Raw genomic sequence first — 17,445 nt, forward strand, 5'->3', positions numbered from 1 at the left:
CTTCAGGAGTGGAAACAAGTCTTCCTCGATCCCGAGGGACTGCCTATGATGATGATGTGTGTGTGTATGTGTGTGGGTATGTGTGCGCGTGTGCGCGTGTGTGTGTGTGTGTGTGTGTGTGTTTAGAAACATAGAAAATAGGTGCAGGAGTAGGCCATTTGGCCCTTCTAGCCTGCACCACCATTCAATGAGTTCATGGCTGAACATGCAACTTCAGTACCCCATTCCTGCTTTCTCACCATACCCCTTGATCCCCCTAGTAGTAAGGACTTCATCTAACTCCCTTTTGAATATATTTAGTGAATTGGCCTCAACAACTTTCTGTGGTAGAGAATTCCACAGGTTCACCACTCTGTGTGTGTGTGTGTATTTGTGTGTGTGTGTGTGTATGTTAGTGTCACTGAATCTAATCCCACAACTGTTGGGCAGTGGCCGCTCAGCCAGTGCCTAAGTTCCCTGCTGGCTGGGGAAGGATGTGTAGCTGGAGATTTGGGGCTGATGCCTCCCCATCCCCCGTGACCTGACCCGTGAATCTCTGGTGGGACATGGGCTGCTCGGTTAAATTTGAAAGCTGCTCTTTGGTTTGTGAACTGCTGCTGAACAGTTTCCCTCCCTTCCTGCAGGGGGCCAGTGCTTCGCTCTGGGGCTGACGAGAACGTGTGGTTGTCAGGCAGGCTTTGCCGGGCTACGGTGTGAGATTAACGTGAATGACTGCGCCAGGAACCCCTGCGTCAATGGAGCCACCTGCTTTGACCACATCAACAACTACACCTGCGTGTGCCCAGCTGGCTTCTCGGGCCGGGACTGCAGTGAACGGCTGGGGGACGAGTGTGACTCCAGGCCATGCCACAATGGCGGGACGTGCCACGCTGGCGTATACGGCAAAAGCTTTGTATGTCAATGCCCGTTCCACTTCATGGGCGGGCTTTGCGAGATCCCGGTGTTTCCCAGCCCGTCGCAAAAGCGGCAGCAACCACCCAACCCCTTCCCCTGGGTGGCTGTGTCACTGGCCTTCGGACTGATGGCTTTCATCATGTTGCTGTGTGTCCTGGCCATGGCTGTGAGGCACATCCAGAGACCTCGCGGGTGGCAGCACCGAGACACCGAGACTATGAACAACCTGAGCGAGTCGCAGAGGGACAACCTAGTGGCAGCGGCCCAGCTCAAGATCACCAACAAGGCGGCTGGGCTGGAGGTGGACTGCAGGGCGGCCAAGTCCAATCAAAAACCGAGGAACTGTGCCATGGATTGGAACTTAGCCACGGTCCTCAAGGCTGATCCCTCTAAAGAACTCAAATGCCATAAAAACCACAAGTGTAGAAAAGAGGAAACATTGCCCCTCAGAAGCTCGTGGTAAGTTACTCGCCATTTCTTTAACAAATTCTTAAATATCTGCCGTGAGTGGAAGTGAAGTAACAGCACGGTCTCAGAGCAACTCCGCTCCTCAGATCAGGGCCCAGTGAGGCTCAGTGTGGCCAAGGCCAATTGCAGCTACTTTAGTCTTGTGTCCACAATCACACGTACAGGGATATATTGGCACTGACTAAACAAGGTCTGTCAGCATCTTCTGGACATTAACTCCCTGCGCTGTACACTCTGTGCAGGGTGGGGTGTGTATGTGTGGGGATGTGTGTGTGTGGTGCGTATATGTGGGGTGTGTTTGGGGTGTGTGCGCGCGCGTGGGTGGTGTGTGCGCGCGCGTGGGTGGTGTGTGCGCGCGCGTGGGGTGTAGGGTGTGCGCGCGTGGGGTGTATGTGTGTGCGTGTGGTGTGTTGTGTGAGTTGTGTGCATGAGGTGGGGGTGGTGGGGTGTGTGTGCGTGGGGGTGTGTGTGCGTGGGGGGTGTGTGTGTGTGTGGGGGGTGTGTGTGTGTGTGGGGGGTGTGTGTGTGTGTGTGTGGGGGTGTGTGTGTGTGTGTGGGGGGGTGTGTGTGTGTGTGGGGTGTGTGTGTGTGTGGGGGGTGTGTGTGTGCGGTGTGTGCATGATGTGTGTGTGTGTGTGTGGGACGGGGTGTGTGTGTGTGTGGGACGGGTGTGTGTGTGTGGGAGGGTGTGTGTGTGCGTGGGAGGGTGTGTGTGTGCGTGGGGGGGGGGGGTGTGTGCGTGGGGGGGGGGATGTGTGCGTGGGGGGGGGTGTGCGCGTGGAGGGGGGTGTGTGTGCGTGGGGGGGGGGTGTGTGCGTAGGGGGGGGTGTGTGTGCGTGGGGGGGGGGGGAGAGTGTGCGCGGGGGGGGTGTGTGCGTGGGGGAGTGTGCGCGTGGGGGAGTGTGCGCGTGGGGGAGTGTGCGCGTGGGGGAGTGTGCGCGTGGGGGAGTGTGCGCGTGGGGGAGTGTGCGCGTGGGGGAGTGTGCGCGGGGGGTGTGTGCGGGGGGGTGTGTATGTGGAGGGTATGTGTGTGTGTGGTAGGGGTGGGGTGTGTGTGTGGGGGGGGGGGTGGGGTGTGTGTGTGTGGGGGGGGGTGGGGTGTGTGTTTGTGGGGGGGGGTGGGGTGTGTGTTTGTGGGGGGGGTGGGGTGTGTGTGTGGGGGGGGGGTGGGGTGTGTGTGTGTGGGGGGGTGGGGTGTGTGTGTGTGGGGGGGTGGGGTGTGTGTGTGTGGGGGGGTGGGGTCTGTGTGTGTGGGGGGGTGGGGTGTGTGTGTGTGGAGGGGGTGTGTGTGGGGGGGTGGGGTGTGTGTGTGTGTGTGGAGGGGGTGTGTGTGTGGGGGTGGGTGTGTGTGTGTGGGGGTGTGGTGTGTGGGTGGGGGTGTGTGTGGGGTGTGTGTGGGTTTGTGTGTGTGGGGGGGGTGGGGTGTGTGTTTGTGGGGGGGGGATGTGGATGTGTGTGTGTGTGTGGGGGGGGGATGTGGATGTGTGTGTGTGTGTGGGGGGGGGTGGGCTGTGTGTGTGTGGGGGGGGTGGGGTGTGTGTGTGCGCGCGTGGGGGTGTGTGGGTGTGCGTGCGTGGGGAGTGTGTGTCTGGGGAGTGTGTGAGTGGGGGGGTGTAGGGGAGTGTGTGTGTGGGGGTGGGGGTGTTTGTGTGTGGGGTGTATGTGTGTGTATAGGTGTGTAGGGGGATGTGTGTGTGGGGTGTGTGCGTGGGGGATGTGTGTGTGGGGTATGTGTGTGTGGGGGGGTGTGGTGTGTGTGTGTGGGGGGGGGGATGGAGGTGTGTGTGGGGTGAGTGTGGGTTTGTGTGTGTGGGGGGGTGGGGTGGGTGTGTGTGTGGGGGGGGGGATGTGGATGTGTGTGTGTGTGGGGGGGGGGGGGGGGATGTGGATGTGTGTGTGTGTGTGGGGGGGGGGTGGGGTGTGTGTGTGTGTGTGTGGGGGGGGGGTGGGGTGTGTGTGTGTGTGGGGGGGGGGGGATGTGGATGTGTGTGTGTGTGTGGGGGGGGGGTGGGGTGTGTGTGTGTGTGTGTGGGGGGGGTGGGGTGTGTGTGTGTGTGGGGGGGGGGATGTGGATGTGTGTGTGTGTGGGGGGGGGGTGGGTGTGTGTGTGTGTGGGGGGGGGGTATTGTGGGGGGGTATTGCGTGGGAGGGTCTGTGGAGGGGATGGGTGTGGGGGAGGGGGAGGTCTTCAATCGTGTCCAGCGGATCCTTGCAGCCTCCCTGATACTAAATCTCCAGCGGAGTGAGACCCGGAGTCTCTGGAACCTGCAGCTGATGAGCTGTAACTTTAGACATGTAATACATCGCAGCGATTAAATGTCCTGCAAAACACACAGGGGTTATGTTTCAGACAGAGCGACCTCTGTCATAACACCAAACACCTTGCATTATATAAATGCTCCTCCTTCACCATCACACCACTTCAACTGGCACTCGATGTCGCCATGGCAATCACTGCCCCTCCGCGGGAGGAGGGTGATGACCTGGTGATGGGCCGATGGGTTCTGTGGTGCGGGTGATCGGGGCTGGTCCGCTGACAGGGAACACGGGGGGTTCGGGACTCTGTCCCAGCGTGAGCTCAGGGAAGAGTCTGCTCCAGATCTCAGGCGCTGGTCCCACCCTGAGTCACTCACAGGCTCAGAAAGATGACCCACCGATCCTCGGCCAGCCTCAAGTCCCAGCAACTTCCAGCTCGGTAAACTCAGAGTGCCTGAGTATGGGGGCGGGGCCTGGAGCCTGGGGGCGGGGCATGGGGGTGGGGACTGGGGGCGGGGCCTGGAGCCTGGGGGCGGGGCATGGGGGTGGGGACTGGTGGCTGAGGGCGGGGCCTGGAGCCTGGGGGCGGGGCATGGGGGGTGGGGACTGGTGCCTGGGGGCGGGGCCTGGAGCCTGGGGGCGGGGCATGGGGGGGTGGGGGGTGGGGACTGGGGGCGGGGCCTGGAGCCTGGGGGCGGTGCATGGGGGTGGGGACTGGTGCCTGGGGGCGGGGCATGGGGGTGGGGACTGGTGGCTGAGGGCGGGGCTTGGAGCCTGGGGGCGGGGCATGGGGGGTGGGGACTGGGGGCGGGGCCTGGGGCCTGGGGACTGGTGGCTGAGGGCGGAGCCTGGGGACTGGTGGCTGAGGGCGGGGCCTGGAGCCTGGGGACTGGTGGCTGAGGGCGGGGCCTGGAGCCTGGGGGCGGGGCATGGGGGTGGGGACTGGTGGCTGAGGGCGGGGCCTGGAGCCTGGGGGCAGGGCATGGGGGGTGGTGACTGGTGCCTGAGGGCGGGGCCTGGAGCCTGGGGGCGGGGCATGGGGTGGGGACTGGTAACTGAGGGCGGGGCCTGGAGCCTGGGGGCGGGGCATGGGGGTGGGGACTGGTGGCTGAGGGCGGGGCCTGGAGCCTGGGGACTGGTGGCTGAGGGCGGGGCCTGGAGCCTGGGGGCGGGGCATGGGGGTGGGGACTGGTGGCTGAGGGCGGGGCCTGGAGCCTGGGGGCGGGGCATGGGGGTGGGGACTGGTGCCTGAGGGCGGGGCCTGGAGCCTGGGGGCGGGGCATGGGGTGGGGACTGGTGCCTGAGGGCGGGGCCTGGAGCCTGGGGGTGGGGACTGGTGGCTGAGGGCGGGGCCTGGGGGCAGGGCATGGGGGGGTGGGGACTGGTGCCTGAGGGCGGGGCCTGAGGGCGGGGCATGGGGGTGGGGACTGGTGCCTGAGGGCGGGGCCTGGAGCCTGGGGGCGGGGCATGGGGTGGGGACTGGTGCCTGAGGGCGGGGCCTTGAGCCTTGGGGCGGGGCATGGGGGTGGGGACTGGTGGCTGAGGGCGGGGCCTGGAGCCTGGGGGCGGGGCATGGGGGGTGGGGACTGGTGCCTGAGGGCGGGGCCTGGAGCCTGGGGACTGGTGGCTGAGGGCGGGGCCTGGAGCCTGGGGGTGGGGCATGGGGGTGGGGACTGGTGGCTGAGGGCGGGGCCTGGAGCCTGGGGGCGGGGCATGGGAGGTGGGGACTGGTGCCTGAGGGCGGGGCCTGGAGCCTGGGGGCGGGGCATGTGGTGGGGACTGGTGCCTGAGGGCGGGGCCTGGAGCCTGGGGGCGGGGCATGGGGGTGGGAACTGGTGCCTGAGGGCGGGGCCTGGAGCCTGGGGGCGGGGCATGGGGGTGGGGACTGGTGCCTGAGGGCGGGGCCTAAGGGTGAAGTTGGGGCCTGGAGCCTGGGGTTGGGGCTCGTGGTGGGGCCAGGGGCAGGACTCGTGATGGGGCCTGGAGCTCATGGTGGGGCCTGGGGCGGGGCTCGTGATGGGGCTTGGAGCCTGGGGTTGGGGCCTGGGGATCATGGTGGGGCCTGGGGCGGGGCTCGTGGTGGGGCCTGGAGCCTGGGGTTGGGGCCTGGGGCTCATGGTGGGGCCTGGGGCGGGGCTCGTGGTGGGGCCTGGAGCCTGGGGGTGGGGCCTGGTGCCTGGAGCAGTGACCTGTTTCCAGTACATGAATATTGGAGTATTTTGAAGGTCGATGTGACCAGCATGTAATTCGATGAGAATGTAATGAAATCCTGATGGGACAAGCTTGGCAATCTGAGACTGTCGAGGAGAGTTCTACTCCAGCATCCAGTCTGATATACAGGGCCTTTGATTTCATTCATGTTGCAGGCCACTAATTGCCAGGGTGGTTACGCAAGGTACTGAGGGAGTGCCGCACTGTCGGAGGGGAGGTACTGAGGGAGCGCCGCACTGTCGGAGGGGAGGTACTGAGGGAGTGCCGCACTGTCGAAGGGGAGGTACTGAGGGAGTGCTGCACTGTCGGAGGGGCAGTACTGAGGGAGCGCCGCACTGTCGGAGGGGCAGTACTGAGGGAGTGCCGCACTGTCGGAGGGGAGGTACTGAGGGAGTGCCGCACTGTCGGAGGGAAGGTACTGAGGGAGCGCCGCACTGTCGGAGGGGCAGTACTGAGGGAGCGCCGCACTGTCGGAGGGGCAGTACTCAGGGAGCACCGCACTGTCGGAGGGGCAGTACTGAGGGAGCGCTGCACTGTCGGAGGGGCAGTACTCAGGGAGCGCCGCACTGTCGGAGGGGCGGTACTGAGGGAGCGCCGCACTGTCGGAGGGGCAGTACTCAGGGAGCGCCGCACTGTCGGAGGGGAAGTACTGAGGGAGTGCTCACTGTCGGAGAGGCAGTACCAAAATTCCCTGGATTCTAGGGCGGTCGCAGCAGATTGGAAAACTGCAAATGTAACATCCCTATTTAAAAAAAGGAGGCAGACAAAAAGCAGGAAACTATAGACCAGTTAGCCTAACATCTGTCATTGGGAAAATGCTGGAGTCCATTATTAAGGAAGCAGTAGCAGGACATTTGGAGAAGCATAATTCAATCAAGCAGAGTCAGCATAGTTTTATGAAAGGGAAGTCATGTTTGACAAATTTGCTGGAGTTCTTTGAGGATGTAACAAGCAAGGTTGATAAGGGGGAACCAGTGGATGTGGTGTATTTGGATTTCCAGAAGGCATTTGATAAGATGCCACATAAGAGGTTACTGCACAAGATAAAAGCTCATGAGGTTGGGGGTAATATATTAGCATGGATAGAGGATTGGCTAATTAACAGAAAACAGAATCGGGATAAATGGGTCATTTTCCATTTTGGCAAACAGAAACTAGTGGGGTACCACAGGGATTGGTGCTGGGTCCTCAACTATTTACAATCTATATTAATGGCTTGGATGAAGAGACCAAGTGTCATGTAGCCAGGTTTGCTGATGATACAAAGATGGATGGGAAAGCAAATTGTGAGGAACGCACATGAAATTTGCAAAGGGATATAGACAGGCTAAGTGAGTGGGCAAAAATTTGGCAGATGGAGTATAATGTGGGAAAATGTGAGGTTATCCACTTTGGCAAAAAAAATAGAAAAACAAATAATTTAAATGGAGAAAAATTGCAAAGTACTGCAGTACAGAGAGACCTGGGAGTCCTTGTGCATGAAACACAAAAAGTTAGTATGCAGGTACAGCAAGTGATCAGGAAGGCAAATAGAATGTTGGCCTTTATTGCAAGGGGGATAGAGTATAAAAGCAGAGAAGTCCTGCTACAACTGTACAGGGTATTAGTGAGGCCACAGCTGGAGTACTGCATACAGTTTTGGTCTTCAGAGAAGGTTCACTAGGTTGACTTCGGGGATGAGGGGGTTGACTTATGAAGATAGGTTGTGTAGATTGGGCCGATACACATTGGAATTCAGAAGAATGGAAGATGATCTTATTGAAACTTATAAGATAATTAGGGAGCTCGACAAGGTGGATGCAGAGAGGATATTTCTACTCATGGGGGAAACTAGTCTCAGAATAAGGGAATGCCCATTTCTTCTCTGAGGGTTGTAAATCAATGGAATTCTCTGCCCCAGAGAGCTGTGGAGGCTGGGTCATTGAATATATTTAAGGCGGAGATAGACAGATTTTTGAACGATAAGGGAGTCGAGGATTATGGGGAACGGGCGGGGAAGTGGAGTTGAGGCCAGGTTCAGATCAGCCATGATCTTATTGAATGGCGGAGCAGGCTCGAGGGGCCAAATGGCCTACTCCTGCTCCTATTTCTTATGTTCTTATGAGGGAGTGTTGCATTGTCAGAGGGGCAGTACTTAGGGAGCGCCGCACTGTCGGAGGGGCAGTACTGAGGGAGCGCCGCACTGTCGGAGGGGCAGTACTGAGGGAGCGCCGCACTGTCGGAGGGGCAGTACTGAGGGAGCGCCGCACTGTTGGAGGGGCAGTACTGAGGGACAGCTGCACTTGGAGCAGGTGTTTAACTGTGAATAGTCCCATTTCCTCAATAAGTGATCAGCCTGCAGTATGGCAATCACATGCAATGGTCCCTATAAAGCTCACATTCTAGGTGGAGTGAGTCACCGGGCCGTGACTCTTTAATTCAGACCTGTTGCCTGATGACCCTTCCTGACCCTTCTTTAGGTGCTGTTTTAATTGCAGTATATACTCCCTACACCAGCCTGTGGGAATATGGCTCCGTGTTTGTCAGCACCATCAACACCGTGGGCCCATGGGGTGTGGCTCAGTGTGTCAGCTACAGCCCTGCCCCTTTCTCTGCCCACACTCCCGGACTGGTCACACACTGATTTAGCCCCGCTCGCTCCCCAGTCAAACCCTCGGAGGTCAGTGGTTGACCCACAGGATCATTCCTGGCCTGCACTCAAACCCACTGATTTGAAAGAGACGGAAGTGTGCAGGCAGTTATCGGGCGTCAGTTGTGTTCCAGCAGGAATGGCACTGTTTATATTGACCTTTCCCTGCCGAGTGTCAGAGCGTTGCCTGCGGGTCTGCACCGTGCTCGCTCGGGCTTTCTCTCACCTGATTTCCTCCCTTTTGTTCAGTAGTGAAAAGCTGGAGTGCAGAATCGCCACGATAGCGGAAGCCCAAGGCCTGATGTACCAGCCTGTATACCGGGCCGCAGAGGGCCGGCAGCAGGACGTCATTACTGAGGTAAGCAGGCCAAAGTGGAGCTCTGAGAGAAAGGCCCAGGGGGCAGGGGGGTACACTGGGGCAGGGGGGACACAGGGTGTGGAGGACACTGGCTGGGTGGGGTACAGTGTACACTGGGGATGTACACTGAGTGAGGTACACTGGGTGGGGGGTACACGGGGCAGGGGGTACATGAGGCGAGGAGTATGCGGGGCGGGGGGGGGGGCATACACAAGGTGGGAGGTACATGGTGTGGGGGTACATGGGGTGGCGGGGATACACGGGGTGGGGCGGGTACATGGGGTGGGGGCATACACAAGATAGGGGGTACACGGGGTGGGGGGCTTACACGGGGTGGGGGGTACACAGAGTGGGTGGGGGGTATACAGAGTGGGTGGGGGTGATGGCATCAAGCTGTGGTTAATACGATGCTCTTCCACCCCATGGCCTGCAGTCAGATCAGAGCCAGACTGCTGATCGTTGGCTCTGGTGGCCCTGGGCTGGATGGGCGAGTGAGGGACTTTGGGACTGACTGCTCTTCAAGTGAAAGTTTCAGGCTGCTTGTACCATCGAATAGCAGAACATTGTTCTGTTTTAAGAATTAGGGCGTACTCTCAACTCGACAGAACTGAGGGGTAGGCTGGCAGAACGCTCTCACTGGGTGATTGCAGCTCTGATCTCGGCCACTGAGATGGGCTGCTGAGTGAGGGTTGGGCTGCTGGGAGAGTTGGGCTGGTGAGAGTGTTGCAGGTTCTTTGAATGAAGGTTTTAGTCTCCGCACCATTCATGGCTTGTCTCCATTTAAAAGCAGGATCACAGGATGGGAAGGTGTCGATATGAAGAGGAAATGAGCCAGTGAAAGCTGTTTTGAATAACTCTCTCTCTCTCTCCCTGCAGGTTTAAGGCTGCAATACAGCAGAGGCTAGTCTGTCTGGCATCGCCAGTTCTGTCTGTCTGTTTACACAAAATGGGACTGGTATTTATTTCTTTGCGATTTACTGCTGGAAAGAGGAACATTTGAAAACCGGAGTCTGCAACTTTGTGAGGGGCCAGCCCTCTGTTTCTGAAGGAGCTGAGAATATGGGATATGGGATGATGAAAATCTCCCTGGAGCCTTTGACCTACTGAGCCGTTGCTGTTAGTGCAGGCTCGATGTGATAAACACTGAACCAGGCACCTCTCAGACAGCAGAGGAGTGACATCCATCGCAAACTCACCACGTGATATAGGTTTATTACTCGTGAAGAGCGAGGTGTATTTAACTGGCTCCATCTTGAATCTGAAGCAGTGACTGAAGCGGCCAGGATTTGGGATTGAGATGAACCACAGACCGTGAAACTGGATCCACTGCAGAGAGATTCAACCCTCCCCACCCCCAGGATTACAGCAATATTCCCCCGGGAAGCAAACAGGAAATAGACTGAGGGAGCAGGCACTGAGGGGGTGCAGACACTGTGGGGGTGCAGACACTGTGGGGGTGCAAACACTGTGGGGGTGCAGGCACTGAGGGAGCAGACACTGTGGGGGTGCAGACACTGTGGGGATGCAAACACTGTGGGGGTGCAGGCACTGAGGGAGCAGACACTGTGGGGGTGCAGACACTGTGGGGGTGCAGGCACTGAGGGAGCAGACACTGTGGGGGTGCAGACACTGTGGGGGTGCAGACACTGTGGGGGTGCAAACACTGTGGGGGTGCAGGCACTGAGGGAGCAGACACTGTGGGGGTGCAGATACTGAGGGGGCGGACCGACAGCAGGCACTGGGAGCAGACTCGGAGTAGACTGGGAGCCGACTGAGGGAGCAGACTGGGAGCAGAGCCTCACGTATAGACTGCCCATTGCTGGTCCATTTAAATCAAGTAGTAAATGAGCGACCAAGACAATCAATCATTTTTTTAGGGTTGGTATTTCATAATTAATTTAAATGTGAAGCACTGAACTTTATACTTTTATAAAAATTATTTTGTATATAATGTATATTTATAAATGTCTTGAGGTGTAAATACATTATCACTTCACCCATGGTTTTAACTTCATGGCAGAGTTTGAATTTTGATTTTCAAACAATGAAATCATTCCTGCTACAACATCTGGTGCCTGTGTCCTTCATTAAACCCATCTACTTGCTGAACATCAACACCATGCCTAAAAGTGGCTCCGGAGCATTGCCAGCAACACTGAGCACAAACCGCACTTTAAATCGTCACTCAAACCCGTTATAAGTTCGACTGAGTGACGAATACAGACCAAATCTGAGCATTAGGTCTATCTGCAAGAAAAAGGAGCTTTACTCTGTATCTAACCCGTGCTGTACCTGCCCTGTCCCCTACGTCTCTCCCCCTGTCCCCTGTCCCTCTACCGGCCCGTCTCTCTCCCCCTGTCCCTGTCTCTGTCCCGTCTCCCTCCCCCTGACCCCTGTCTCTCTCCCACTGTCCCCCGTCTCTCTCCCCATGTCCTCTGTCTTTCTCCCCCTCTCTCCTCCTGTCCCGTCTCTGTCCCCTGTCTCTCTCCCCCCCGTCTCTGTCCCCTGTCTCTTCCCCCCCCCCCCCCGCTGTCCCGTCTCTCCCCTCCCCCCCCTGTCCCCTGTCTCTCCCCCGTCTCTCTCTCCCCCCATCCCCTGTCTCTGTCCCCTGTCTCTCCCCCCCCCCCCCATCCCCTGTCTCTGTCCCCTGTCTCTTGCCCCCACCCCCACCTGTCCCCTGTCTCTCCCCCCCCGTCCCCTGTCTCTCCACCCCCCTGTCCTCTGTCTCTTCCCCCCCCCCCCGACCTGTCCCCTGTCTCTCCTCCCCCCCCCCCCCCGTCCCCTGTCTTTGTCCCCTGTCTCTCCCCCAGCCCCTGTCCCCTATCTCTCTCCCCCCCAAGTCCCTTGCCTCTTCCCCCACTGAACTCCCCCCTCTCCCCCTGTCCCTTGTCTTTCTCCACCGGTCCTCTGTCTCTCCCCCTGTTCCCATCTCTCTCCCCCGGTCTCTCTCCCCTGGTCCCCTGTCTCTCTCCCCCTGTCCCTTGTCTCTCTCCCCAGGTACCCTATCTCTCTCCCCCATCTCTCTCTCCCTGTCCCCTGTCTCTCTCTCCCTGTCCCCTGTCTCTCTCCCCCCCCCGTGTCCCCTGTCTTTCCCCCTGTCCCCGGTCTCTGTACCCAGGTTCCCAGTCTCTCTCCCCCCCAGTCCCTTGCCTCTTCCCCCCCCCCCCTGCACTCCCCCACGTCTCTCCCCCTCTCCCTTGTCTTTCTCCACTGGTCCCCTGTCTCTCTCCCCCCCCCCCCCCGTCCCCTGTATCTCTCCCCCCCTGTTCCCTGTATCTCTCCCCCCCTGTCCCCTGTATCTCTCCCCCCCTGTCCCCTGTATCTCTCCCCCCGTCCCCTGTATCTCTCCCCCCCTGTCCCCTGTATCTCTCCCCCCGTGTCCCCTGTATCTCTCCCCCCGTGTCCCCTGTATCTCTCCCCCCCGTCCCCTGTATCTCTCCCCCCCTGTCCCCTGTATCTCTCCCCCCCGTCCCCTGTATCTCTCTCCCCCTGTCCCCTGTATCTCTCCCCCCCGTCCCCTGTATCTCTCCCGCCCGTGTCCCCTGTATCTCTCCCCCCCCTGTCCCCTGTCTCTCTCCCCCCCTGTCCCCTGTCTCTCTCCCCCCCTGTCCCCTGTATCTCTCCCCCCCTGTCCCCTGTATCTCTCCCCCCCTGTCCCCTGTATCACTCCCCCTCCGTCCCCTGTATCTCTCCCCCTCTGTCTCTCTCCCTCCCTGTCCCCTGTCTCTCTCCCTCCCTGTCCCCTGTCTCTCTCCCCCCCTGTCCTCTGTCTCTCCCCCTGCCACTTATCTCTCTCCCCCTGTCTGTCTCTCTCCCCCTGCCACTTGTCTCTCTCCCCCTGTCTCTCTTCCCCTGTCTCTCTCCCCCGGTGCCCTGTCTTTCCCCCAGTCTCTCTCGCCCTGTCCCCTGTCTCTCTCCCCCCGTGTCCCCTGTCTCTCTCTCCACCCCCCCCCCCTCCATGTGTCCACTGTCTCTCTCCCCCCCCCCACCCCCGTGTCCACTGTCTCTCTCCCCCCCCCCTCCCCCCCCGTGTCCACTGTCTCTCTCCCCCCACCCCCCCCGTATCCACTGTCGCTCTCCCCACCCCCCCCCGTGTCACCTGTCTCTCCCCCCCCCCCCGTGTCCCCTGTCTCTCTCCCCCCCCCGTGTCCACTGTCTCTCTCCCCCCCACGCCCCCCCCCCCGTGTCCCCTGTCTCTCCCCCCCCCCCCCGTGTCCCCTGTCTCTCTCCCCCCACACCCCCCCCATATCCACTGTCTCTCTCCCCCCGCCCCCCGTGTCCCCTGTCTCTCCCCCCACCGCCCCCGTGTCCCCCGTCTCTCTTCCCCCCTGTCCCCTGTCTCTCTTCCCCCCCCTGTCCCCTGTCTCTCTTCTTCCACCGTGTCCCCCGTCTCTCTTCCCCCGGTCCCCCGTCTCTCTCTTCCCACGGTCCCCCGTCTCTCTCTTCCCACGGTCCGCCGTCTCTCTCTTCCCCCGGTCCCCTGTCTCTCTCCCCCCCCTGTCCCCTGTCTCTCTCCCCCCCCTGTCCCCTGTCTCTCTTCCCCCCCACCGTCCCCTGTCTCTCTTCCCCCCCCCGTCACGTCTCTCCCCCCCCCCCCCCGTCCCCTGTCTCTCTCTCCCCCCCCCTGTCTCTCTCTTCCCCCCCCCCCGTCCCCTGTCCCCTGTCTCTCTCCCCCCCCCTGTCCCCTGTCTCTCTCCCCCTGTCTCCCTCCCCCCTGTCCCCTGTATCTCTCCCCCCCGCTGTCCCCTGTATCTCTCCCCCCCCTGTCCCCTGTCTCTCTTCCCCCCCTGTCCCCTGTATCTCTCCCCCCCGCTGTCCCCTGTATCTCTCCCCCCCCTGTCCCCTGTCTCTCTCCCCCCCCTGTCCCCTGTCTCTCTTTCCCCCCCTGTCTCTCTTCCCCCCCTGTCCCCTGTCTCTCTTCCCCCCCCTGTCCCCTGTCTCTCTTCCCCCCCCTGTCCCTTGTCTCTCCCCCGGTCCCCTCTCTCTCTCCCCCTGTCCCCTGTCTCTCTTCCCCCCCTGTCCCCTGTCTCTCTTCCCCCCCTGTCCCCTGTCTCTCTTCCCCCCCTGTCCCCTGTCTCTCTTCCCCCCCTGTCCCCTGTCTCTCTTCCCCCCCTGTCCCCTGTCTCTCTTCCCCCCTGTCCCCTGTCTCTCTTCCCCCCCTGTCCCCTGTCTCTCTTCCCCCCCTGTCCCCTGTCTCTCTTCCCCCCCTGTCCCCTGTCTCTCTTCCCCCCCTGTCCCCTGTCTCTCTTCCCCCCCTGTCCCCTGTCTCTCTTCCCCCCCTGTCCCCTGTCTCTCTTCCCCCCCTGTCCCCTGTCTCTCTTCCCCCCCGGTCCCCTGTCTCTCTCCCCCGGTCCCCTGTCTCTCTCCCCCGGTCCCCTGTCTCTCTCCCCCGGTCCCCTGTCTCTCTCCCCCGGTCCCCTGTATCTCTCCCGCCCTGTCCCCTGTATCTCTCCCGCCCTGTCCCCTGTATCTCTCCCGCCCTGTCCCCTGTATCTCTCCCCCCTGTCCCCTGTATCTCTCCCCCCCCTGTTCCCTGTATCACTCCCCCTCCGTCCCCTGTATCTCTCCCCCTCTGTCTCTCTCCCCCCCTGTCCCCTGTCTCTCTCCCTCCCTGTCCCCTTTCTCTCTCCCTCCCTGTCCTCTGTCTCTCCCCCTGCCACTTATCTCTCTCCCCTGTCTGTCTCTCTCCCCCTGCCACTTGTCTCTCTCCCCTGTCTCTCTTCCCCTGTCTCTCTCCCCCGGTGCCCTGTCTTTCCCCAGTCTCTCTCGCCTGTCCCCTGTCTCTCTCCCCCCGTGTCCCCTGTCTCTCTCTCCCACCCCCCCCCTCCATGTGTCCACTGTCTCTCTCCCCCCCCCCCCACCCCCGTGTCCACTGTCTCTCTCCCCCCCCCACACCCCCGTGTCCACTGTCTTTCTCCGTCCCCCCCATGTCCCCCTGTTCTCCCCTCCCCCCCCCCGTGTCCACTGTCTCTCTCCCCCCACCCCCCCCCCCGTTTCCACTGTCTCTCTCCCCACCCCCCCCGTGTCCCCTGTCTCTCCCCCCCCCCCCCGTGTCCCCTGTCTCTCCCCCCCCACCCGTGTCCCCTGTCTCTCTCCCCCCCCCCCCCCGTGTCCACTGTCTCTCTCCCCCCCCCCACCCCCCCCCCCGTGTCCCCTGTCTCTCCCCCCCCCCCCGTGTCCCCTGTCTCTCTCCCCCCACACCCCCCCCATATCCACTGTCTCTCACCCCCCGCCCCCCCGTGTCCCCTGTCTCTCCCCCCACCGCCCCCGTGTCCCCCGTCTCTCTTCCCCCCTGTCCCCTGTCTCTCTTCCCCCCTGTCCCCTGTCTCTCTTCTTCCACCGTGTCCCCCGTCTCTCTTCCCCGGTCCCCGTCTCTCTCTTCCCACGGTCCCCCGTCTCTCTCTTCCCACGGTCCCCCGTCTCTCTCTTCCCACGGTCCCCCGTCTCTCTCTCCACGGTCCCCTGTCTCTCTCCCCCCCCCTGTCCCCTGTCTCTCTCCCCCCCTTGTCCCCTGTCTCTCTTCCCCCCCACCGTCCCCTGTCTCTCTTCCCCCCCCGTCCCGTCCTCTCCCCCTCCCCCCTGTCCCTGTCTCTCTCTCCCCCCCCCCCTGTCTCTCTCTTCTGTCTCTCTCTCCCCCCCCCCTGTCTCTCTCTTCCCCCCCCCCCCCGTCCCCTGTCCCCTGTCTCTCTCCCCCCCCCTGTCCCCTGTCTCTCTCCCCCTGTCTCCCTCCCCCTTGTCCCCTGTATCTCTCCCCCCGCTGTCCCCTGTATCTCTCCCCCCCCCTGTCCCCTGTCTCTCTTCCCCCCCTGTCCCCTGTCTCTCTTTCCCCCCCTGTCCCCTGTCTCTCTTCCCCCCCTGTCCCCTGTCTCTCTTCCCCCCCCTGTCCCCTGTCTCTCTTCCCCCCCTGTCCCTTGTCTCTCCCCGGTCCCCTCTCTCTCTCCCCCTGTCCCCTGTCTCTCTTCCCCCCCCTGTCCCCTGCCTCTCTTTCCCCCCTGTCCCCTGTCTCTCTTCCCCCCTGTCCCCTGTCTCTCTTCCCCCCCCTGTCCCCTGTCTCTCTTCCCCCCCTGTGCCCTGTCTCTCTTCCCCCCCTGTGCCCTGTCTCTCTTCCCCCCCTGTGCCCTGTCTCTCTTCCCCCCCCGGTCCCCTGTCTCTCTCCCCCGGTCCCCTGTCTCTCTCCCCCGGTCCCCTGTCTCTCTCCCCCGGTCCCCTGTCTCTCTCCCCCGGTCCCCTGTCCCCTGTCTCTGGTCTCTCTACCCCTGTCTCTCTCACCCTGTCCCCTGTTTCTCCCCCTGTCTCTCTCCCCCTGTCTCATAGAAACATAGAAAATAGGTGCAGGAGTAGGCCATTCGGCCCTTCTAGCCTGCACCGCCATTCAATGAGTTCATGGCTGAACATGCAACTTCAGTACCCCATTCCTGCTTTCTTGCCATACCTCTTGATCCCCCTAGTAGTAAGGACTTCATCTAATTCCTTTTTGAATATATTTAGTGAATTGGCCTCAACAACTTTCTGCGGTAGAGAATTCCACAGGTTCACCACTCTCTGGGTGAAGAAGTTTCTCCTCACCTCGGTCCTAAATGGCTTACCCCTTATCCTTAGACTGTGACCCCTGGTTCTGGACTTCCCCAACATTGGGAACATTCTTCCTGCATCTAACCTGTCTAAACCCGTCAGAATTTTAAAAGTTTCTATGAGGTCCCCTCTCATTCTTCTGAACTCCAGTGAATACAAGCCCAGTTGATCCAGTCTTTCTTGATAGGTCAGTCCCGCCATCCCGGGAAAGTCTGATGAAACTTCGCTGCACTCCCTCAATAGCAAGAATATTCTTCCTCAAGTTAGGAGACCAAAACTGTACACAATACTCCAGGTGTGGCCTCACCAAGGCCCTGTACAACTGTAGCAACACCTCCCTGCCCCTGTACTCAAATCCCCTCGCTATGAAGGCCAACATGCCATTTGCTTTCTTAACCGCCTGCTGTAACTGCATGCCAACCTTCAATGACTGATGTACCATGACACCCAGGTCTCGTTGCACCTCCCCTTTTCCTAATCTGTCACCATTCTGATAATAGTCTGTCTCTCTGTTTTTACCACCAAAGTGGATAACCTCACATTTATCCACATTATACTTCATCTGCCATGCATTTGCCCACTCACCTAACCTATCCAAGTCACTCTGCAGCCTCATAGCATCCTCCTCGCAGCTCACACATCCACCCAACTTAGTGTCATCCGCAAATTTGGAGATACTACATTTAATCCCCTCGTCTAAATCATTAATGTACAATGTAAACAGCTGGGGCCCCAGCACAGAACCTTGCGGTACCCCACTAGTCACTGCCTGCCATTCTGAAAAGTCCCCATTTGCTCCTACTCTTTGCTTCCTGTCTGACAACCAGTTCTCAATCCATGTCAGCACACTATCCCCAATCCCATGTGCTTTAACTTTGCACATTAATCTCTTGTGTGGGACCTTGTCGAAAGCCTTCTGAAAGTCCAAATATACCACATCAACTGGTTCTCCCTTGTCCACTCCACTGGAAACATCCTCAAAACATTCCAGAAGATTTGTCAAGCATGATTTCCCTTTCACAAATCCATGCTGACATGGACCTATCATGTCACCTCT

General features: G+C 60.3%; 1 protein-coding gene across 2 annotated transcripts in view; it reads left to right on the forward strand.

Moving 5' to 3' along the window:
* dll4 (delta-like 4 (Drosophila)) overlaps positions 1 to 10,812 on the forward strand; it is a 43,071-nt gene extending 32,259 nt beyond the window's left edge. The window contains exons 9-11 of one of the 2 annotated variants that reach the window (XM_070878646.1): positions 624 to 1,353; positions 8,708 to 8,816; positions 9,693 to 10,812. In XM_070878646.1, the coding sequence (XP_070734747.1) occupies positions 624 to 1,353; positions 8,708 to 8,816; positions 9,693 to 9,698 (845 nt within the window). In that variant the 3' untranslated portion in view covers positions 9,699 to 10,812. The remainder of the gene's footprint in view (positions 1 to 623; positions 1,354 to 8,707; positions 8,817 to 9,692) is intronic. The other variant, XM_070878647.1, reaches the window with a different exon arrangement.
* The last annotated feature ends 6,633 nt before the right edge of the window (positions 10,813 to 17,445 follow it).

Source organism: Pristiophorus japonicus, chromosome 4, assembly GCF_044704955.1.
Source record: "Pristiophorus japonicus isolate sPriJap1 chromosome 4, sPriJap1.hap1, whole genome shotgun sequence".
Classification (NCBI taxonomy): domain Eukaryota; kingdom Metazoa; phylum Chordata; class Chondrichthyes; family Pristiophoridae; genus Pristiophorus; species Pristiophorus japonicus.